Source organism: Haliotis rubra, unplaced genomic scaffold, assembly GCF_003918875.1.
Source record: "Haliotis rubra isolate DU_JTF1 unplaced genomic scaffold, ASM391887v1 Scf569, whole genome shotgun sequence".
Classification (NCBI taxonomy): Eukaryota; Metazoa; Mollusca; class Gastropoda; order Lepetellida; family Haliotidae; genus Haliotis; species Haliotis rubra.
The window spans coordinates 424,942-450,579 of NW_025767267.1; the positions used below are offsets into that span (position 1 = coordinate 424,942).

At 39.3% G+C, this 25,638-nt stretch overlaps 1 protein-coding gene across 1 annotated transcript in view; it reads right to left on the minus strand.

The window, feature by feature from the left end:
- The window catches only part of LOC124254218, an 88,614-nt gene that overhangs the window by 54,199 nt on the left and 8,777 nt on the right, over positions 1 to 25,638 (minus strand). Inside the window, 1 exon segment of the mRNA XM_046688106.1 lies at positions 21,013 to 21,068. Within this exon segment, the coding sequence (XP_046544062.1) occupies positions 21,013 to 21,068 (56 nt within the window).

Below are 25,638 nucleotides of genomic sequence, written 5' to 3' on the forward strand. Positions count from 1 at the left end.
AATTTTAATTTGTGATTAAATAATACACCTGTCAATTTCATAAGCATTGAACAGTGACTTCAATAATCTATTGCAGTTGTCAGTATCAAAAGTACTTAAACACCAAGTGATTTACATAATCAGTTCCAGTTGTCAATTTCGCAAATACTTCAACAGAAAGTGATTTAAATAATCTATTCCAGTCATCAATTTCACAAGAACTTTGACAGCAAGTGACTTACATAATCCACTGATGTTGTCAATATCATCAGCACACTGAACAACCAGTGACCCAACAATCAATTCCAGTTGTCAATTTCATCACAACTTTCAACAACTACTACTTAAATGATCCAGTGACTTGTCAATTTCACAAACACTTCAACCCCAAATGATTCCAGATGTTCAATGATCCATGTTGTCAGCTCGATCTGAGGGAGGTGGAGCCCTGCGTGTGATATCACTTCCCTGTCGGCATCAGTCTTCTTGTCCAGTACCTGCATCCGTCAAGATACGGTTCTACTAGAGCAGCAGTCTATTAACCCACAATCCTCCATCACATCCATAACTGTCGTTGAACTCTTGTGACACCCCATAATGAGACGGAAAAATACCTCTAAACCCCACAGTGTCATGCAATCGACTCATACGTATTCATATTTAGTTTTACCTTATGTAAGTTTTTGCTCCAAAGCTGTTAAAACTCTCATTTGTTGTCTCAGCTGTTCGTGAGTAAGTTGATCAAATCCGTCAGTTCAAGGCATTGTGTTGGGTGTGACAGGCTCTAATTAACCAACACGCTCACCCCAACTGGAGTAACTGTTTCATAGCTCCTCTGCTACAAATTACAGCCATCATTGTCTAAAAACAGTGGTGCATGATGTTAATTTCACAGCAACTGAGAAGTCTTCACAAAATGACATGTGTCATGTATATGTCACTGTTTTGAAAACAATCCTTAGGAAGAGGTCCTACTACATATTCACCAAGATATTTGAAGACATTTAAAAGCCAAATCCTCTTGAAACAGCAAAATAACTTTTATCACTGCTCAAAAATATACCAGAACAAGTCAATTTCACTTCAAATCTTTTGAAATCAACACCAGCTTGAAATTAACAATAATAAGGCTCCTTGTTTATACTTCTATCAGAATACACCAATCCTCTTCAAAGAAGAAAATACATTCTTAACTCACATCCAACCATCTTAATTTGGATCAAATTGCCCTGAAATCTAAACTTAAAACAATGAAACCCACATGATTTCAATACAGTTATTGTTGATAACACATGAAACCAAACACCACCGTTACAGAACAGTTCATCTCCATATGACGTACACTATCTCCAGTTGAATGAAACAAGCTCCAATATTCACAGAAAACACCACAAAAAGTCTCTCTGAAACAGACAACTCTTTATCTCCGTCCCACCGAAAGCACATTCCATTCGAGTCTCCATAACTGAATATGAAATTGACGATATCAGTTCCAACAGTTGTGTGTCAAAGACTCAAGAGCAGGCGTTTACTCGGCAACTTCACAGTCGTAAATGAACAATCTCGGGCGAAACCACACCTCTCACTCTGCTTCAGTGATTTCTATTTTGCCCCGCTAACACCCAGTGTCACTGTGCTATTTACCCAATACATGGCTATGAGGTGCATACCAATCTCGGTCTTCACAAACGCATAGCCAGATTTACCTCCGTGTAAGCAGTTTCTGCTACGGCTGTTGAATCACAGATTACGGCTTGGGTTGTAACTTATGTGATATTGTGATGATAAGTTTATCTCTCCACGGCATTTGTCAAGGTTTCCTGCGTCAAGTCGACCTCATCCTGGTACTAGGTCATGTGACCTTACATGCTTATTTCACAGAGGACTGAGGAGACCTGCCTTTGACTAAGGAGGTGTTAATTTTCTGATGTGAAACATTGAGTCAAAGTTTCAAAGCAAACGATAACAATCATTATTGTCACTGTGATATGAGTAGAATTATGATTTCAGATGATTATGGCTAATGTCAGCAGCCTGAAAGCCATATATCAACAGTCTGTGTTCAAGCCTGGACCAAACAAACCAGTGGTCAAAAGTATGAGCACTTATCCATATCATCTTGTTATCATACAGGCCTCCATATATCCTCATTATCCATTCAGTATTGTTATCATTCAGATTTCGTATTTATTTCATTTTTAATTGGATGGTTTTGGGTTTTTTTGTTTTGTTTGTTGTTTAACACCACACTCAGCAATATTCCAGCTATATGGCAGCAGGCTGTCAATAATCGAGTCTGTCCAGAAAATCCAGTGATCAACAGCATGAACATCGATCTAGTCAAATGGGAACTGATGACATGTGTCAACCAAGACCACAAGCCTGATCACCCCGATCCCGTTAGTAGCCTCTGACAATAAGCAGGGGTTACTGAAGGCTAATTTTTAACCAGATATTCACTGGTTCAAAATGGTATAGAAAACAGTTGATATGACATTAGGTAATAAGCCTGTTGACTGTTATCCAGTGAGATATATCATATATGTCACCAGTTTGATGCTTTCTCCATCTTCAGTCACTTCCAATGTCTTCTGCTTCATCTAACCCAAACATATCTTCAAGCATTTTCTTAGTATCGTAAACATATGTCTATTCCCTTTGGTTGAGTCTGCTAGGTAATTTTATACCCATGAGAAGTGTTTTTTTTTCATAATTAACTATATTTTTATAAACAACTATACAGATGGTATATGAATATCATAATCATTGATAAAGAGCCCTACTATTTTCACAGGAATATATCAAACATCAAATAACTATATTGTATCCTGTCCGCCTCAGTCTCCGAACATTATTATTTTCCCTTCCACTCACCCTTTATTGTGATGAAAACACCTTAAATAAATAAAACAAGTCTACATCTGACACGTCTGCTACTTAGAGACTGAGTCTGCCTCACAGCCCCCAAAGCATTTTTCTTTCAACCCAGCACTGACTCTAATGCAACTGTCCTAAATGAAGCAAGAGTAAATTATCATCAGGTTCAGAATCTCACTCCTCACTGGGAGTCCTTTCCAATTTATATAAACTTCTTTGTTTCTGTCAAAATCATGCAGGGATTTACCTTGAGTCCTGTATTTGAGGTCACTGGGACTCATACTCTTAATTTTCAGGGGTCCTGGACAACAAAATGGGGGTCGCAGACACTTAAATATTATTATTAATACAGTTATTGTATTGTGTATCATGATCATCACATTGGTACAGTGATTAAATTGCAAATAATACCATAACAGAGTTAGTAGAAAACTGGAATTTTTTACAAAAAGTATTTGGACTTTTTCTGAGTCCCTGTGGACGCGCTAATAAATTGGCTGCGTCCATTGTCCATTTTTATGCGTATAGGATGCAGGAATTCGCGTCCTGTAAATCCCTGATCATGTATTTTCTGACACTAATCATGGTCTAGCTGTTTTCCCCAAATAACTCTTGTCAATAATATACTTGCCCTATTCCCAATTTCACAAACCTAACATGGATATTAATCAACTGTTTTCAGATATGTCAAAGGGCACTTTAAGAACCTTAAGATGTGCCCCTTGGAATTTATGTCCCAAACAAGAGGAGTGAGTTTTGTTCTACACCGGTTTTTAGCAATATTCCAGCAATATCACATCGGGTCCACCTCCAAAACAGGCTGCACACATTGTACCCATGTGGGGAATCCAATCCGGGTGTTCTGCATGACAAGCAAATGCTTTAACCACTACACCACCCCTAGAACCCCCCTCCCCAAAACTAGAGGTGGAGTGAGTGAGTTGCATTTTAGGCCGCTTTTAGCAATATTTCAGCAATATCACGGCAGTTGACACCAGAAATGGGCTTCATACAATGTACCCATACAGGTATTCCATTCCGACTCTCCAGCGTGACAAGCGAACGCTTTAACCACTAGGTACCCCAAGAAGTCCCCCTCTGCCAACAGCTAGAGGAGGAATACTCTTGGTTTATTTTTACACTCAGTGTTTGTTATTTCATCTTCAGCTGGACACAAAGCAGCTGCAATTTACAAAGTTTGCCCATCCTTTTCAACGATAATACTCTTTTCAAATTGTCAATCCCCAGCTTTATGCTGTGATTCAAACTGCATTAATCCTCTTCAAATCACCATTTTCCTCGTATTTGTTCAGTAAACTTGTGCAAACCTCATTTATCTCTCACTTCAATGATGAAAATTCCTGGTCAAAAATGTTATTTCTAAGTATGCCCTTCAGGCACTGAAAACATTACAATGGCATCGTTGTGATGGTAACCTTGCTGTTGGCACTGTTAAAGGAATTCCAGAGAATGGAGTGCCAACCTCGTACATCTAGAACGTTATTCCTGTGATAACAATTCAAATTCCATCTTGTCAAATATTCTCATTAAATAATAATAATAATGACAGCACAACAATAATAAGTCAATATATAACACCAAATCAGACTCAATATGCTCAAGTAAGTAGGTTCATGGAATCAGCCTTCAAACTGTTCACTAGCAAGAATAACAAGAAGAATATAAATAAGGAAGTAGAAGAATGGAGAAGAATGGAGGTTAGTGAGTGATAGAGTGAGTGAGTTTAGTTTTACGCCACTTTTAGCAATATTCCAGTAATATCACCGTGGGAGACACCAGAAATGGGCTTCACATATTGTACCCATGTGGGGAATCAAACACGTGTCTTCGGTGTGACAAGCGAACGTTTTAACCACTAAACCACCCCACCGCCCCTGGAGAAGATGACTTGTAAGTAGTCAATGCATGAGGTTTTACGCCACTTTTAGCAATATTCCAGCAATATCACGATGGGGACAGCAGAAATGGGCTTCACACATTGCAGCCATGTGGGGAATCAAACCCGGGTATTTGGCATGACGATCGACTGCCTTAACCACTAAGCTACTCCCAAGCTTTAAAAGAATAAGAAGGAAAGACTATAATAAGAAAAGGAGAACAAGACAGAGGATAAGCATTAGAACAAAAAGAATAAGATTTATAAGGAAAAGAAGAAAAAAGACTGACTGACTGAGAAAAAGATGACTTATAAGAAGTATTAACCTGAAGAAGAGGTCCATGCATATGCACCACTCATCAGGCACGTCAACATATCTATTACATGACTTGAGATGTAAACTTCTACTTCAACATCTTGTGTTGGGAAAATAATATGAAAAAGAATGAGACTTCTTTACCAGTATTAACAAGATAAACGTTACAAGAAAAAACAAACCTCGGAGTTACAAGCTGTTACAGTGTTTTCAGTCTTAAAATTCCCTGGGTTTAAAACAATCGTGACTTTTCACACTATCGGACCAAATGCAGCAATTCTTAGTCCACAGTCTGCTTAGTTTTCACATTATTCAATGAGAAAATTGTAAGAATTTGCAAAAATATTCGTGTACACACCTCTTTAATTCAGCTACAGTGAAGAAAAACATTTTAACAGTTTCATGCAAGATGGTTGGATTTTTCAAAGAGTGGCATCACTTCCTGTGCCGCAATGTTTCTTTGCCATCTCGATCCAGGGAAGCGGGAAAATATCCCGTGAATTTCCCAACATCGTAACAGGTAAACAACCTCGGAGAGGAAAACAAACATTGTAAGCTGATTCTGAATTAAATTATGACATATAAGAAATTGTTGTTATGATCAAGCCGCAAACCTTCTCCATTTTTCATTGTGTGATCAAGGTTATCCAGTTTTGGAACAATAACCTCTCCGAGAGACTCGTGCTCTGGTTATCTTCCATTGTTTTTGATTGCAACATTCAGTGACATCTGAGAAGGCAAATTGTCTCTCGCTAATTACTTTGTCAGTTGGCTCAGGCAAACTCTCCCTCCAACCATACCAACCAATCTTTCCATAACACACTACATGGAGTCCCATAACATGGGGTAGTCTTGTGGTTACAGAGTTTGCTCATCACACTGAAGGCCTGGGTTCGATTCCCCACATGGGTACAGTGTAAGAAGCCCATTTCTGCTGTCCCTCACCTTGATATTGCTGGAATATTGCTAACAGTGGCGTAAAATCATACTCACTAACTCAATTAAATGGAATGCCCTTCATATGTAGTTGAGCTGAACAGTAAAACATTTGGTGCCTCTGTGAGTGATCTCAGTGCCAGGGGTTTCATTTAAATGGTAACTGTTTGATAAGTCTAATTTGTATATTTGTTTGCTATTTAAACACTACACAGAGCAATATGACCAGGCTGTAGTCAAGTGATTGAAATCATGAGCATTGATCACCGCAATTGGGACACTGTCCTGTTTACTTGTCTGCAATAGAGAGAGAGAGAGAGAGAGAGAGAGAGAGAGAGAGAGAGAGAGAGAGAGAGAGAGAGAGAGAGAGAGAGAGAGAGAGAGAGAGAGAGAGAGAGAGAGAGAGAGAGAGAGAGAGAGAAAAAGTTTGTCCCAGGCCAAAGTTTCCCAGAGGAAGGTTTGGCCAGGGGGAAAGTTTGGCCTGTTACACCGTGTTCAATTCCCACATGGGTACAATGTATGAAGCTCATGTATGGTACACACACACACCCCACCCCCATCCGTGATATTGCTGGAATATTGATAATAGTGGTGTAAAACTCAACTCACTCTCACACACTATCCTTTACACCAATTTTAGCATCCATTCTGAAACAACATAGAACGAGTTGCCTTAAGTGCTGGTATTGTGATTTGTCAAGTGAACCAGTGCATGTGAGTATAAACAGAGAAGGGTGTAGCAGCACTCATTGCAGGACACCTAAACGGTTGACCTTGCCCTCCCTAGTTTGGCATGTGGTGAATCACAACAACTTTACACGCTCTTTCTCAAGCGATGTGAACTTGTTGACTCCAGCAGCCATTACAGGGTGACATAGTTATAGGAACATGTATAAATAGTCATAATGACCCCCCAAATCAAGGTGGACTTAGTGGAAGACGTGTCTGTCCATGCTTGTTGATTTCATTGTTGTACATGTCAATCATGTTGTATATTTCACGGCCTCGACCTACTACATGTTATAGCGTTTTGGTTGGGAGTTGTCTGTTACACAGACCGTGAAACCAAGTGTAAACAAGAGTTAGCATGGGATGCATATCCCCCTACCCCCATATCCCCCTACCCGGGCTGGTCCTTCCCTCATTGTTATAGTAGTCTGTCCCACAGTCCCTGAACCACATTATTTTCTCTACTGTCTAGCCCTCCCGGAAATGCTAAAGTGCAAAATGAAGCAAGTCTAGATTTCCCAGGTTCAGGTTTCCTGAATCTCCCAACTCACCCGTTTCCTTTCCAATTTCAATTGGTTTATTTGTTGCTATCAAAATTATAAGAAAAGCAAGATTTATGGATGTCAACTTCTTTACTGTGAATAACACGATGTTTTGGAGTGTATGCTTGTTCCTTCCTCAGGTGACTTCTTAATTGTGAATAACACGATGTTTTGGAGGGTATGCTTGCCTGATGAAGGAGCAAGCATACACTCCGAAATGTCATGTTATTCACAATAGAGAAGTTGACATCCATAAATCTTGTTTTTCTCATGTATTCCACTTGTAAATGCCTTTCAAAGATTGATCAAAATTATATATATTCATGGAATAAGCATTAAAGTACTGTTGGAAATAGAAAAAAAACCCTGTTTTTTTCACATTTATATCTACAATTTATGAAGTTAATATGTGAAAGTGTGAAATATCTGTTAAACTAAGTTCAGCCTAACTACAGTCTCAGTGGTAGGGAGATAGAAAATGTAAAAAAAGGGACTTTACTGAGGAGAGATTAGTGATGAGCAATGCGGTATTTTATAAGTCCAAAACGACTTATTTAGAATAGACCATGGCTTTATGCAAATTAGTGTGCGATGATATTGTATTTCAAAGGACACTTTTTAAATGGCTATTTTGAAACTAGACTTAGCTTCATTATAAACGATAGCTGATGTAAAAAAATACTAACTTTAATACTGAAACTATGAAGGATGTAGCTACCATGGAGTCTCACTATCACTATAAAAAGAAACAGGTAGGAGGGGTCGTCTCAAAAGCAAAACCAGGACGAGTGTCACAGACGGTGGTTGGGGTCGTACTGGGGGATAGAGATATCAGCTATGATAAGATAATCCTTTAGGGAATTAAACTGGGGAAGTAAACGGCATGTCTTAACAATTAAGACATAATATCCAGTCCTGTCGATCTTGGGGTGGTCTTGCCACCTATATATTTTGAGACATTTAATACGATAGTTGATTTAAGCTTTTCTATGGGTATCATATTGTTTTACATATCTCAACATAAACGTTATGAAAGACGCGTAAGATGATAATCAATAGATGAGACACATGAAAAAAGCATAAAATATCTTTGAGATGACCCTTGTGCCTGTAGGCAGCACATGCATTTCATGCCAGGTGAGTCGACGGTCCGTCATCATAACTGGCTGAGCAACCTAATTGCCATCTATAGTCTGATCTATTGTTTTCAGCAGCTATACATATTTTTTCTAAGTTTTGCCCGATTTTACAAGTAAACATGCATTTCTAGATATCCTATTACACATCCCACTGAACGCCCAGTTAGGCCGATGTGGGTTGTGTAAATATTAGGGATACAAAAAACAGCCTAAAAACAGCTTTTTCCTATTTCCGACAGTACTTTAGTCTAATGTTATAGTGTTGTAGTTGGGAGCTACCATTACACAGACCATGAAATAAACATATAAACAAGACACAGCGTGGGATGACACCATAAATTGGGGATGAAAGTTTGGCTACTTTTACCCACATTTTGTTCATTGCCATTGGATACATTCAGTTCGATGAAGAAAAACCAAAAAGGTTCAGCACAATATCCCAAATCGTTAAAGGGCACCAGAAACCAAAGGTTCAACAAATTAAATCTTGTTTCACATGGAAGCTGTTGTTTATTTCAATGCCTAAACAGGGCCTAAACGTGTAAATATTATTATCCAGAGATGAAAAATTAAATTGACCTTCCGATATTTGCACACAGAGATACTTAATGCTGACAGGTCAGTTTAAGCAATTTTGGGTCATTTAACTGATTCAAATTTGTCATGACTTGACCATGAATATTTCGCTTGGTATGATTATTGACACACAATCTTTTTTGCGCTAAAAGCGTGAAAATTAGTCCCACGGGAAAGTAACTATTATTACAGCATGCAAACCAGTTTTAAAATATATAGCTACATATACACAAAAGACATTTAAGTCAATTTCTTATTTTAAAAACAGGCCTAAAATTAAAATCAAGGGCAAATTTAACTCGAAAAACTTATATTCAGTTTTCCATATACAGAATTCAAACATTAATTTCCAGAAATAATCTGAATCTCTTTCAAACCAATCTACAAACAAAATAAGCTAAATAACTTTGTGTAAATAACGTCACCAAATAAATGCTGACACAGCAGATTTTAACATTAATCTGTCCAGAATAAATATTTATGAGAAAAATCTTGTTTTCAATGGGTCTACTGGCTATTCCCTTCCGACAGGTAAACGAAAATTAATCCGCATTGTGTCCCAGCAAGTCGAGTGTTGTCAATATCGCTATTGACATTGAATGGGCGAGTCGTCGACTGGAAGTGCTAGCACAAACAACATGACATAAAGTTAGTCTCTAACAAACGAGGATAAATAGGTCTTGCCGCATAGATGAAATGTGAGCAAGAACGGGCAAGAATACCTGCTCTAACCTTGGCGTACCTGATCCTTCTCACAACGAGTGTTTCGTTATTGATTGTTGTACTGTAGCAGTATATGCGTATGTCTTTTAGGCAGCTATTGATAGTGCAGTGAACGAGGCAGGTAACAAGGCATGGCTTGAATGGCTATCACAGCATTGTTTGAATAATGTTATCTTGAAGAGGAAAACAATTTTTTAGTGGTTTTATTATGCTATATCTTTATAGCTGACTACAGTTGCCAAGGAGCGATGAAGTAGGTATTGTATTGTTACAATCAAGTGTTATCTCAGAGGTAAATCACGTCAGTTGTTATTTATTATTTCACCTGAGCATATTATTGTGTGTCAACCTGTTGCATATCCTGACAGTGTTAAACATGAGCTAAAACAGCTTGACACAGTCTGTGAGTCATACAGCCCAAAGTGTTGTGTTCTCTAATAACACTTCATAGCAAAGTGTTCTACCTTCAGTGTCAAAGTATTCAAAGTATTCTGTCTGCAAACCCTGGCTACATCAAGCATTGTAATACATCCAAACCCTGGTTACTTCAAGCATTGTAGTACATCCAAACCCTGGTTACTTCAAGCATTCTAGCTCCAAACACTGGCTACATCAAGCATTGTAATACATCCAAACCCTGGTTACTTCAAGTATTCTAGCTCCAAACACTGGCTACATCAAGCATTGTAGTACATCCAAACCCTGGTTACTTCAAGCATTCTTCCTCCAAACACTGGCTACATCAAGCATTGTAGTACATCCAAACCCTGGCTACATCAAGCATTGTAGTACATCCAAACACTGGCTACATCAAGCATTGTAGTACATCCAAACCCTGGTTACTTCAAGCATTGTAGAACATCCAAACCCTGGTTACTTCAAGCATTCTTCCTCCAAACACTGGCTACATCAAGCATTGTAGTACATCCAAACCCTGGTTACTTCAAGCATTCTAGCTCTAAACACTGGCTACATCAAGCATTGTAGTACATCCAAACCCTGGTTACTTCAAGCCTTCTAGCTCCAAACACTGGCTACATCAAGCATTGTAGTACATCCAAACCCTGGTTACTGCAAGCATTGTAGTACATCCAAACCCTGGTTACTTCAAGCCTTCTAGCTCCAAACACTGGCTACATCAAGCATTGTAGTACATCCAAACCCTGGTTACTGAAAGCATTGTAGTACATACAAACCCTGGTTACTTCAAGCATTCTTCCTCCAAAACACTGGCTACATCAAGCATTCTAGTACATCCAAACACTGGCTACATCAAGCATTGTAGTACATCCAAACCCTGGTTACTTCAAGCATTCTTCCTCCAAACACTGGCTACATCAAGCATTGTAGTACATCCAAGCCCTGGTTACTTCAAGCATTCTTCCTCCAAACACTGGCTACATCAAGCATTGTAATACATCCAAACCCTGGTTACTTCAAGCATTCTTCCTCCAAACACTGGCTACATCAAGCATTGTAGTACATCCAAGCCCTGGTTACTGCAAGTATTCTAGCTCCAAACACTGGCTACATCAAGCATTGTAGTACATCCAAACCCTGGTTACTTCAAGCATTCTTCCTCCAAACACTGGCTACATCAAGCATTGTAGTACATCCAAACCCTGGTTACTTCAAGCATTCTTCCTCCAAACACTGGCTACATCAAGCATTGTAGTACATCCAAACCCTGGTTACTTCAAGCATTCTTCATCCAAACACTGGCTACATCAAGCATTGTAGTACATCCAAGCCCTGGTTACTTCAAGCATTCTTCCTCCAAACACTGGCTACATCAAGCATTGTAGTACCACCAAACCCTGGTTACTTCAAGCATTCTTCCTCCAAACCCTGGCCCTCTCAAGCATTTTCCCTCTAAACCCTAGCTACCTCAAGCATTCAACCTTCAAACTCTCGCTACCTTATGCAATTTACCTCCAAACACTAGATACCTCAAACATTCTTCCTTTAAATGCTCCAACATTCTTGCTTAAACGGTGGCTACCTCAAGCTTTCTACCTCCAAACTCTGCCTAACTCAAGCATTTTAACTCTAAACCCTGACAACCTCAAGCTTTCTACATCCAAACTCTGCCTAACTCAAGCATTTTACTTCCAAACTCTGCCTACCAAAAGCACAATCTACCTCCAAAGTGTGCGACTGTAACATTTTATAACTGTCGGCCAACTTTCGCACTTACGCAATAACCACTCACTTCAACAGCCACGACTCCATGGAGTAGCACCAAGATTGCTGACACAGCGTTAGACAACATCCACTGACTCACCACCTTGTACAGCTCATCAGTTACATCACTAATCAATACATTAACACATAGAAGATAATTACAAACACTAATCCAACACTGTTTCCATGACAAGCAAGATGAAACATACATGCCCTTAGCCATCAGCTGAGTGAAATGTACATGACTCAACAACTACTCTGTCTCACAGTCCCTGAACAATATTGCCCCTTCAGCCTTGCACTTTCTGCCATGCTGAAACCTTAAATAAAGCATCTGTTATCATGTGACATTTGTGAGTGAGTGAGTGAGTGAGTGAGTGAGTGAGTGAGTGAGAGTGAGTGAGTGAGTGAGTGAGTGAGTGAGTGAGTGAGTGAGTGAGTGAGTGAGTGAGTGAGTGAGTGAGTGAGTGAGTGAGTGAGTGAGTGAGTGAGTGAGTGAGTGCTGCTTTTAGCAATATTCCAACAACATCACAACGGGGGACACCAGAAATGGGCTTCACACATCTTACCCATGTGAGGAATCAAACCCGGATCTTCAGCATGAGGAGCAAACGCTTTAACCACTAGGCTATAACACCCCCCCCTTGTGCTCATCTCAATCTCCCAGATCACTGACCCTCCTTTTTGGTTTAAAAGGAATTATTTGCTTCTATCAATATTATATTTATTCAGAAACTAAGCATTAGTACCTACATCTCCCCTTACCCACTCCAACAAAGCATAATGACTGTAAACCTAGACTTGCACAAGTCTCTACAGCAATAATTATTTGTTTAAATCATAATTCCTCGATCATAAAATCAACAAGAACAAGTAGTCATTATGAAACACTGGCATCCTTGGCTGACTTATCAAGACTTGCATATTACAAGGATAAATTACGTGTATGCCCATGGATTTATCATTCAATACTGATATTAAATGGAACGAGGCTATCGTACACCGTCAGTCTCACAGTCGACTTGTTACTCAATACGCTGCAGCTGTTTTGCTCTTCAAGATAACACTATTCAAAAGTCAAGTCATTCATTGATCTTGTTTTCAGACTGGTCTATTTCACCTTGTTATCTGACCTGAGTTTGCTCAATATTCCAGCATCAGACTGGCTTCACTCAAATGGGGGCCACTTTTTCAAATAACCTATAAAGATAATTATCCACTATCATTATTTAGTAATAATAATAATTGAAGATATATTTTCCTTTATCTGATTTTGTTAAGGCATAAAAATTCAGAAAACATTCATTTTATCACTTTTGTAACAATGTGTCAATGTATTTCTTCAGCAGAGTGTTTGTTTGCTTGTAAGTGTTTTATTAAATATCATTAACAGCTTTAATGCAGCAGTATCTATGCCCTAGTACACAGCAGGACGGTATTCAAAACTTACATGTTGTTTTAGCTTCAACAAAACCAGTAAATGTGTTTCTCAAGACTAATAGTCCATCACTGGATTGTCTGGTTTGTTCACACAGCATTGGTGATGGGTTGATGTGTTTTTATGAGGCCACAAACACATACTTAGGTGAAATTTGGAGTTTAACGTACCAGAAAGGTAGTCTGTCTCACAGCCTGAGACATTATTTTCCCTAATGCCTAGCCCTCCCTGCAATGCTAAAGCCCTAAATGAGGTGAGGTGAGGTGAAATTGGGTTTAACGTCAGGCTTGAGAACATTTCGCTCATATGACCATGTGTATGCGTGTGTATGTGTATGTGCGGCTGCTAGTACTAGCCCAGACTTAAGCTGGTTTTATAGTGCTAGCCAACTGAGATACCATGCCGCAGTGAAGCATGAATACCCCACTCAGACACATTATACTGACTCCGAGACGACCAGTCCTTGATGTACCCATTAATGCTGAGCACCAGGCAGGGACCAACAAGTACCATATTTTAACGTCTTTTGGTATGACGATGTCGGGGATCGAACCCGCGACCTTCCTCTCTCCAGGCGGACGTTCTAACCACAACACCACCCCTAAATGAAGCAAGTCTAGATTTCCCCAGGTTCAGGCTGGGTCTCCTTTTCAATTTAAATGGGTTTATTTGCTACCATCAAAATTATATCTATTCTGGGACTAAGCGTTAGTTCACCAGAAAGGTGACACGGTGAGTATGCTTTAATGCCACTTTAAGCAATATTCGAGCAATATGACAGCAGGGGACGCCAGAAATGGGCTGCACGCATTGTACCCATGTGTATAATGAACCTAGGTGCTCAGCATGACAAGTGAAGATATAAACTACAAAATGCAACCTCATATTTAGACCTGAGGCATTCTATGAGGAGCCAGAAGCCATTCAAGTGCAGCCAGACATGTTTCATATTTTCACAAAGGCCTGGCTATCTCAGTCTGCATGACTGTGACATATAATTAATTTATTTTAACCATATCATTTATTTCCCAAACAATAAGTTTAAACTCAAGGTTTTGTCATACAATGCAAGTTTTCTTTAAGCCATTGAAGTGAGTGAGCATTGTTTTATACCCCTTGCTTTTCAGCAATATCATGGTGGGCGAAACCAGAAATTGGCTTAACACATTGTACCCATTAGGGGTGGGTATTGTAGAGAATTTTCATATTGCGATATATTGCGATGCAAAAGCATATATTGCGATATGTATTGCAATATATTGCAAGAAGTTCTTTTTTAACAAAAAACCCTACTTATAATCGATTTAATGCTTGATTTATATGCAAAAATACAAAAAGACTTTGCTTGATTAAGCTTTAATAAAAATATAAACAATAGTTGCCACAAATAAAAAAGGAAAGGAAGAATTAAAAAACGGAAACATCCGAAGATTTCTGAGTGTTATGAAGTTTTCCGAATGCATGTCAAAATACCGGTTTTCGATCAGCGTATCGCAATATGTATTGTTTTCATGTCTGAACCGGTAAATACCGGCAAACCGGTTATATTGCACAGCCCTAGTACCCATAATGGGAATCAAACCAGCATCTTCAGCATGACGAGTGAATGCTTTAACCATTAGGCTACCCCACTAAGCCATTTGAACATAACAATGAAGCTGAACCATGAACCAAAGTTTTCTGTTGCAAGTATTTCCGGCCACTACCAAATATTCATCGCAAGCTTGTTGGACATTCTGCCGCGATCATGAACGAACTTATTTTTGTTGCTTTCCATCACCATCAAATGCTACCTGCCGCATCATCAACAGTTAGACATCCATAACAGTTAACATGAGTCACTTAATGCTTCACACAGTGGCTAATGGCGGGTCACCAAGTGCTAAACCCTTCAATGGCTGACATTGGAATAACTAGGTCCAAAGCTATCATATGACTGAACACATGACAGAATAGCTTTAACAGAAGAACATATCTGAAAAACATCCAGATCTCTATTGAGGAGCATGTTACTATTTTAAGAACAGTAGGCTATGAACGAACGAGTTCACTGAGACCGTTCATCATATTCTTTATCCTTCATCTTTCATCTTATACTGAAGGAGATCTTAAAGTGGTTTAATGTAGAGTCGGAGTGTACTTCACTTTTAAAGTAGCATGATTGCACATTTTATCTGTATCACAATCACTGAATCACATTATCTTATTTCCTGCCAAGCCCTCACTGTAATGCTTTAGGGTAGACTAATTTCAGAGTCTAATGCTCTGAACATTTATAATTTTGAAAGAAACAAATAACTTAAAATAATAATATAATACTGATTTTGTATAGCGCCTAGTTTTCACATACCGTGCTCAACGATGCTGATCATTATTAACCCGGACAACCCAAGCTGCCTGTGAGGCACTAGAAGGTTAACTGTCACATGACTTATCCCACCGGGTACCCATTGTCTGCAGGGTAAACAGATGCAGTTTTGAACAAATTCACTTGCCTAAGGTGAGACTACATGTATCACATGTGCTTCGTTGTGGGACAGGACTGAAGTCATAGAAACTCTCAGGAGTCAAGTTGTCGAACATGGTCACCCATACAAGGACTCTTCTCGCCCAATGTTGCTTAACTTCAACTGATTTGTGACCTGAGCTCTTTGCACAGGACCATACACCACCAAATTTAAATTGAAAAGGAGAACCAGTGAGCTTGTAGATTCAGAACCTGGTAAAAATCTAGACTTGCTTCACTTAGAGCTTTGGTATAACAGTAACGGCTGGGCAGAAGGGAGTGGGTGAGTGAGTATGGTTTTACAATGCTTTAGTAATATTACGACAATATCATGGCGGGGACACCAGAAATAGGCTTCACACATTGTACCCATGTGGGGAATCGAACCTGGGTCTTTGGCTTGACGAGCGAATGCTTTAACCACTAGGCTACCCAAATGCCCCAGGGCAGGAGGGAAAATACTGTGGACTGTAAGACTCATGAGCACTGGGACTAGGCTGTAGCCCTAAATTGAGCAAGTCGAGATTTTCCACTATCTACCATCTCAACTAAGGGCTCCTTTTCAGTTTAAATGGAGTTACATTTTCCATCCCAAAACATTATTTCACAGCCTCAGTCTAACACATGTGTATGTACACACGTTTGTACCAGTCCGGACATGCCGGTTTTACAGTTCTAGTCAGATGAGATAACCCTGCCACAGTTTAACATGGCCACCCCACTCAGAGCCAACCAGTGCTTGTTGTATCCATTAATCTGTACGTCAGGTAACACAAAGTACAATGTCTTAATGTCTCTGGTCAGGGGATTGAACCACAGAGTTTCCGCTCAGTGTTTCCAACTCTTAGGGAGGTCTTCATGCTAAAGACATAGCATATACAGACCTCAAAATAATAAACAATTATTTATTCTTTTTTTTAAAAATAAAATACCACAATAGAATCTGATTACTTGATAATGCTGAAACACAGCAGTCTGTGACCATAAAAGGTCAAATTTCTTTTGGACACTCACTGACCCGTGCAGATCCGGGATAGAATAGATCTTCAGCAACCCATGCTTGCCACAAAAGGCGACTATGCTTGTCGTAAGAGGCGACTAACGGGATCGGGTGGTCAGGCTCACTGACTTGGTTGACACATGTATGTCATCAGTTCCCAATTGCACAGATCGATGGTCATGATGTTGATCACTGGATTGTCTGGTCCAGATGTTGATCACTGGATTGTCTGGTCCAGACTCGATTATTTACATACTGCCGCCATATAGCTGGAATATTGCTGAGTGCGGCGTAAAACTAAGCTCACTCACTCACTCACTCACACCCGGACACTCGCCAACTAAAATATCGTTAAGAAAATTAACACAAGACTCATATTACACAAAGGAACATCCTTACAACAAACTCAATTCATAATTGTTAGTTTAAAAACCTCATTGAATCTCACTATTCAATTATATAGCTGGGATATACAGTCTGCGATTCCAGTCACTGTGTCAGGTCAATTTTCTTCCGCAATTTCTCTAAACCCTAATAACCTTAAAGGCACAATGTCACACATTTTCGACAAAATTTTGGTCTATATTTTACATATTGGGGGCATATGCACTCACTTTAGCTTCTTACTGATGCAATAAAAGACTTATTATCCCTTACAACTTGCCTGAATTCGATAACTGAACACTTGCCATAAATGGAATGTAAATGATTGTTCCGTAATCAAAAACTGACGCACGTTGTGTTGTCAGTGTTTGCCGAACTGGCCTCAATCACGAGTTGCATTATAGAATATTCGTAAAGAGCGTTCCAGGGGACATAACTCTATGGGGTTCGCTTGAAATAATGTTCGGCCAGTAGAGGGCGTAAAAGTCAATCTAATGCAATGTTGCATTAATTCATTCAAACTTTTTAATTTAATATTGTAATCTAAATACATATTTTTTTCAAATAAATTATATGATAGCTTCCCTGAGGCCTGATAGTTAATTTTATTGACAGAAATGCAGCATATATTTTCAGAGAAATGTGGTGTGACATTGTGCCTTTAAGAAAAGAAACTCAAGACATGTATCACAAAGGCACATCCTCAAAATTCCTCAAATACCATTTCATAATGGGATGACATATATATATCTATCTACACAGCACATCATGAAACTCCACACCGCCCTCAAACCAAGGATGTGGTTAAAGATACAAACATTCTCATCACTTGACCTCAACTCGTGAAATTTGACCCTAAGATCATCACATGACCTGCCCAGTAGGCATGACAGATTCATTTCCCCGGTATGTTAATTACATTGAAATGGTGATGACACTATATTTCGATTTTGTGTATTGCTGTCGACAGCTGTTCTGATTCAGAGGGATAAATTACAGTTATTAAGTTCATACAAGCATAACCGTACAGAAAATATTGATACCTACAATTACATTATTCACATATAGAACACTGACTGATAAAAATGTCCCATAATCTGTACATTAGTCACAAATTCAATTCACTTTGATAAAGTTTTCTTTGTTTGATTTTTGTTTAACGCAGCACTCAGCATATATTCCAGCAATATGGCGGCAGTCTGTAAATAATCAAGTTTGGACCAGACAATCCAGTGATCAACAGCATGAGCATCGATCTACACAGTTGGGACATGATGCAGGGGTGGAAATAACCCATTGCCCGACGTCCGAGTCCAGTGTGTTTTTCTGTCGGGCAAGCAAATTTGTATATCACACTGTACCGGTGTCCAGTTGACTTTCCAATGTTAATTATGTTGTTTATTTAAAAATCAACAAGAAAACGGCCGGTATAATGGAAAATTATCAGGGCAAGTGATTTTACATGTGCCACTGTACCTGAGTACACTAGCAATTGTAAAGTTATTTCCACCCCTGTGATGATGTGTCCACCAAGTCAGCGAGTCTGACCATCCGATCCCGTTAGTCGCCTCTCACGACAAGCATGGGTTGCTGAAGATCAATTATAACCTGGATCTTCACGGTTCACTTTCACAAGAAAATTGTAAGGATGGCATCAGTATATTTCCATGGGACTAGTCTGAAGATTATTTGGGACAATATTCTATTGTAAAGTAACTTGACATGTTTAACAAATATCATAAATGTATGTTGCAGTTCAATGAATATGTTCATGTGACTCAACAGAAACTGTTCCCTGGATTGAAATGTGTGTTGATTGACAGCTATGCACAACCTGACAAGGACTGGATGAGCGATGTATTGTATGGGTGACTAGATATGAGTGATATGCATATGAAAATCATAATCAATATAATGCAGGACAAAGGAAAGATACACAAAATGAAATGACAACATTTACATGAAAATATTAAATAAATCTGAAGACAAAAGCATGAAAATATAGTAATGCACACACATGAAACACACAGAAAAGACATGTAGAATATATTCTGCTAACACTGACTACCATGATCTCAATTGATTGTGAAATACAGGGATTTCACGATTCGCCTATATATCGAAGCATTGCCATCTGACGAAATGATACACCTAGCCTTGTATCGATTCATGTTTTAAAATTATTTTCACAGAAAATAATAATCAGTGGCCAAGGCTGATACTACACTGACAAGCATGAATCTACTTCCTAGCGCGAAAATCTAACGATACACATGCATCTTATGAGATGGCTATTCATTGTTTGTTTTGTAGCCACACGCAAGTAGCAAATAGGTCGTGGAGCTCAAAATAAGCATAATAAGGAATGATAAAGCAGTTTATAAACTTTGAATATTGGAATTAACAGATTAACAGAAAAATAGCATTCGCAATAAAATCAGACAAGTGTCGTGTTTCTACATGTTGGACATGGAACTTGCAAAAGTTGCGCCAACTGAATGACTCATTTAAATACCGCGATATGAATCGATACTAAAGGTAAGTGTATCATGATACCCATTCATGCAGTGATTATGCTATAGGTCTGTAGATAGGGTTGTCAAACTTGGCTGTAGATCTTTGGATTGGTTATCCTGGTCCAGACCATATTATTTACAGGTTGGAGCATTGAACAACGTTCATTCATACAACTACAGTCACGACTGACGATTGTGAATCACTATGGGCAATTGTGACCCATTGTGTGCAAGTGAGTGAGTGAGTATGGTTTTACGCCACTTGTAGCAATATTCCAGCAATATCACAGCGAGGGACACCAGAAATGGGCTGCACACATTGTACTCATATGGGGAATCGAACCCGGGTCTTTGGCGTGACGAGCCAACGCTTAAACCACTTGGCTACCCCACCGCCCCCCCAATTGTGTGCAAGGTTAATTATAATATTATCAAATCTAGTGAGTGCATAGGCTTTCAATTCCCTTTGAAAAGTATTTCAGATGACAAATTCACATCATTGTAACCCAAACAGAAGCAAGAAATAGATGTTTATCCCTGTATGCTCTCTTGTGCACTTAGCAATATTACAGCCAGGTTGTAAATAGTACAGTCTGGATTAGACTAACCAGTGATTGATATTATGAACATAAAGCCATTGGTATGATGTGATGCAATCAACCAAACCTCACCACCTCACTAAATAGCCTTTTAAGGTAAGAACAGGTAACCAGGGCCTAGATTTTCGAAGCTCTCTTAGCGCTAAGATAGTCGCAAGTTAATGTTAATGTATGGCACTTACGACTATCTTAGCGCTAAGAGAGCTTCGAAAATCTAGATCCAGGAACCTATTCTAATCAAAGACCACTCAGCAGTGCTGATACGTTAAAGATCAAGAGAGCAAATCATTCAGATTTTGAACCACGATGAGCACAGCCAAGGGACGCAACTCTGCTCAGCAAAGCTGCAGCACCTGAACCATGGGACCAACTGTGTCCCATTTGCAGGTGACAAATCCAGGCACTGTAACACTGTATCAATGTATCATTGCAGAATTGTATCATTAAATCACAAATCTTCAGGAGCTTCAGTTAACCTTTTTATATAGACACAACAACAACACTGACACAACAAGAACACTGACACAACAAGAACATTGACACAACAAGAACATTGACACAACAAGAACATTGACACAACAAGAACACTGACACAACAAGAAGATTGACACAACAGGAACATTGTCACAACTAACAAGATGTGATGGCTGATGAAGTGATGTGAACTTTACCTCCTATTCCGGAGAGGCGATCGACCACTTCCTCCTTCTTCACCATCTGGGGTTTCCTGAAACAAGAACCATGAACAATGGTCTGAGTATAATTGTAATTATATACTTCCATGTTGGCCACGGCCACCGACCCCTGCGGAAGGTTTGATTGTTGAATATTTGTTTGAATATTTCAGCTATATGGTGGTGGTCTAATAATAATAATAATAATAATGGATATTTTTAGCGCGCCATTTTCCACCCACTTATACATGCTCAAGACGCTACATAAAAACATACATACAATGCATACAGAGGATAAAATAGTAAAATAAGTATACATTGAAATTGATGACAGAAAGATTGATTTTAGGGATAGGCTTTGGAAAAAAAGAAAGTCTTCAACTTAATTTTGAAAGTTTCCAATGTGGGAGACTGCTTTATGTGGAGAGGGAGAGAATTCCACAGAGTAGGACCAGCGTACTGGAAAGACCTCTTGCCAAAGGAAGAAAGGAGAACTTTGGGAATGGAGAGAAGACATTGGTCTTGAGATCTGAGAGTTCTGGTAGGGGAGTACACAGTGAGAAGTTCAGAGAGATATGAAGGAGCTTGATTCTGCAAACATTTATACACAATGCAAAGAAGTTTGAAGTCAATCCGGAACTTGATTGGAAGCCAGTGTAATGATAAGAGTACAGGGGTGATATGGTCTCGTTTAGTGGTAAGGGATATAATACGTGCTGCTGTATGTTGGACTTTTTGTAGTTTATTGAGATGTCCGTGAGTCCGTATAAAAGGCTATTACAGTAATCCAATCTGGATGTTACAAGCATGGTCTGTTGGTTGTTTAACGCGGCACTCAACAATATTCAAGTTATATGGCAGCGGACTGTTTGTTCGTTGTTTAATTCCAGCTAATAATCGAGCCTGATTATCGAGACTGACAATCGAAAACGATCGAAAACACGAGCATCGATCTACGCTATTGGGATACGATGATGTGTCAACCAAGTCAGCAAGCCTGACCTCCCGATCCCATTAGTCGCCTCACACAACAAGCATGGGTTACTGAGGATCAATTCTAAACCGGATATTCACGAGTCAGTGTGGAAGGCAGCTACTTGAGACTAGAAGTGCAACAATACTGACAGGCCACAAAACAATATGTATCCCGATATTATGGGTGTGATATGAATCATCTCCAAATATTATATAACAAAAGTTCACATTGTCTCATACTGTCTCCCTCTTTGCAGGGGAATAGCAACCCCAAATCATTTGTTTTTTAAATTTTTGATATTATTCAGATGCTTTTACATCATTATAAGTAGTAATGGAAAATGATGCCACACGATATATTGCATGTATTCTGATACAGTGGTTGTAAATTGATGTATTGTATCATGAGCCTTGTATTGTTAATACAGTGCTCATTGCCATATCGTTATATGAGACAAGTGAAAATATAGATACTTTATCCAAAAACACCAGTCCAAAACGAGCTATAGACTAGCCGGATATGACCAGCTGTATCAAACTCTGCCATGGCAGTTTTAATATTAATTGATATCAAAAGTATCTTCACCTTTGTCTGCTTTGGGAGAAAATATTCACCACAGAGTTACTTCCCTTTGACTGGCTGCATTTGGTATATTTCAAGTCTACCAAATTAAACCTACACTCAAATTTTGATGAGGATAATCTGAATATCCGAGAATCTACAGAACGGATTGCTTGGATAACAAATAGCATCAGTATTGCCATGGAAATGATTCTGCATCAATACGTCTGTAATTATTGCAACATTACCTTTAGCTGCAGTAAGTTTTGTAACAGTGAGTGAGTTTAGTTTTACGCCGCACTCAGCAATATTCCAGCTATATGGTGGCGATCTGTAAATAATCGAGTCTGGACCAGACAATCCAGTGATCAACAGCATGAGCATTGATCTGCGTGATTGGGAACCGATGACATGTGTCAACCAAGTCAGCGAGCCTGACCACCCGATCCTGTTAGTCGCCTCTGACGACAAGTATGGGTTACTGAAGGCACATTCTAACCCGGACCTTCACGGGTTAGTTTTGTAATAGCATCTCAGTAACCCCATCAAAAGTAGTATGGTATATGAAATGAAATCACAGTGAAAGTCAATATACATCAGAGAGGTGTCAGCTATTGATGCATCACTGTTGTCTATTAACGAGAAGAGTACACCAATGGCCAAAATTACTTGTATGGTACCAACAGTATTAATCGACATAACATCAACATAATGAAATATATATGATTTAGTTTTCCTTTAATTGACAAATAATACTCCTTGTTAATGATGAGAAATTGGAGTTGCATTCAAGATTTTTGGATTTGTATAGCTTATTCACCGTTCTGCCATCTTTACTTTTCTCACTCACCATCCACCATCTTCATCCCTTTCACTCACCATCCACCATCTTCATCCCTTTCACTCACCATCCATCATCTTCACCCTTTTCACTCACCATCCACCATCTTCATCCCTTTCACTCATCACCCACCATCTTCACCCCTTTCACTCACCATCCACCATCTTCACCCCTTTCACTCACCATCCACCATCTTCACCCCTTTCACTCACCATCCACCATCTTCACCCCTTTCACTCACCATCCACGATCTTCATCTTTCACTCACCATCCACCATCTTCATCCCTTTTTCCACCATCTTCACCCCTTTCAATCACCTCATCTTCATCCACCATCCACCATCTTCACCCCTTTCACTCACCATCACCATCCACTTTCATCATTCACCCCTTTCACTCCATTTCACTCACCATCCACCATCTTCATCCCTTTCACCCACCATCCACCATCTTCACCCCTTTCACCCTTTCATCACCATCCACCATCTTCACCCCTTCACTCACCATCCACCATCTTCACCTTTCCACCATCCACAATCTTCACCCCTTTCACTCACCATCCACCATCTTCACCCCTTTCACTCACCATCCACAATCTTCACCCCTTTCACTCACCATCCACCATCTTCACCCCTTTCAATCACCATCCAGAATCTTCACTCACCATCCACCATCTTCACCCCTTTCACTCACCATCCACAATCTTCACCCCTTTCACTCACCATCCACCATCTTCACCCCTTTCAATCACCATCCACCATCTTCACCCACCATCCACCATCTTTACCCCTTTCACTGACTTGTTCATTGCTGAAACATCAATATGTTTCACTCACCCTTCACTTACTCCCTTTTAATACCCCTCCACACACATGCACCCCACCCCCACTCCCAGACCCCACTCCCAGACCCCCACTCATCAATGTCCACTCCTCGGAATACAACCGTGTAAATGTCCAGCTCCTACTGTGACACGGTTCTGTCAATCTAAACAGGAAGTCCTTTCCCACTCCATGCTTTTCTGGGGAATCTGTCAGACAGCATCACCAAATACTGAAAAACCATGTCTATTCCGCGATCTTTTTTCTTTTTCACACAAGGCACTTTTAAGTGTCCTTGACCTTCATCCTTGCCTCTGGGAACCTGATGAACTGGACTGACGTGTGGGTCAGCAAAGAAAACGGAGAAGGACTCATTGATACTGACAAGAAAGTTTCTTTCAGGATTTCAAATTTAAACTTTGAAGTTTTTAAATTGATTGGTCATATGCAATTTAAATTAAATAAAAAGATTGCTTTGACTGCCTACTGCTGGCAATTTCTCTTAATCAAATTGTGTTAAGGATTGAGTAAACTGAAAATGATGGGCCAAGTAACAAAAACATTATGGAACCCATCTTTAGATTTATCTAGGGCTACAAAACAAATTCCTTCAAGCAGATGTTACATTGTTCAAACTTACATTATTTAAAATGTTCTCATGAGTGAATATGGTTTTACGCTAATTTACTATTTAGCAATATTCCAGCAATATCACATCGGGGAACTCCAGAAATGGGCTTCACACATTGTACCCATGTGGGAATGAAACCCAGGTCTTCAGCGTGACGGGCGGATGCTTTAACCATTAGGCTACCCCCTTCTTATACAATGTAAATTGTCAGAAATTCATAATTTTTACATTCAAAGTAGGAATCTTAGTTAGGGCTCCAGATAATTTTTCAACATCAGGAGTACGTACTTCTTATTTTTTTCAATACAGGAGTACTGGAAAACCTTAAGAGTACTGAATGGAAATTAGTAATCAGTAATCTTGTGTTTTCGTTTCGTTGTGAACCTCGTTTCATATATGCACCACAACATTGCTACTCTTGTGGTCAATAAACAGGTCAATAAACAATAAAACAATACTTTGTCAGATAAATACGTCTGTAAATGATTCTTAGACCGTACACCATTTGCTGTGGTGCGTATCTGCTACGTTTTCAAAATTATTTCCTACCGTATCGTACATATTTTATATCTGTACATACGCCTATACGGCCCTTATCTGGAGCCCTGCTTAGTACATACTTGCGGCCAAATACAGCCTCTGCGCCAGTCGAGATAAATTCTTGCATACCTAGATAAATCCCCTCCATACTATAGTCTGTTTGCAGTGAAAACGTACCGATGAATTTCACTTTAAACAAAATAGTAACTCGAATAAAGTGAAATTAAGATTGCGAATCCTCATAATTTTACCT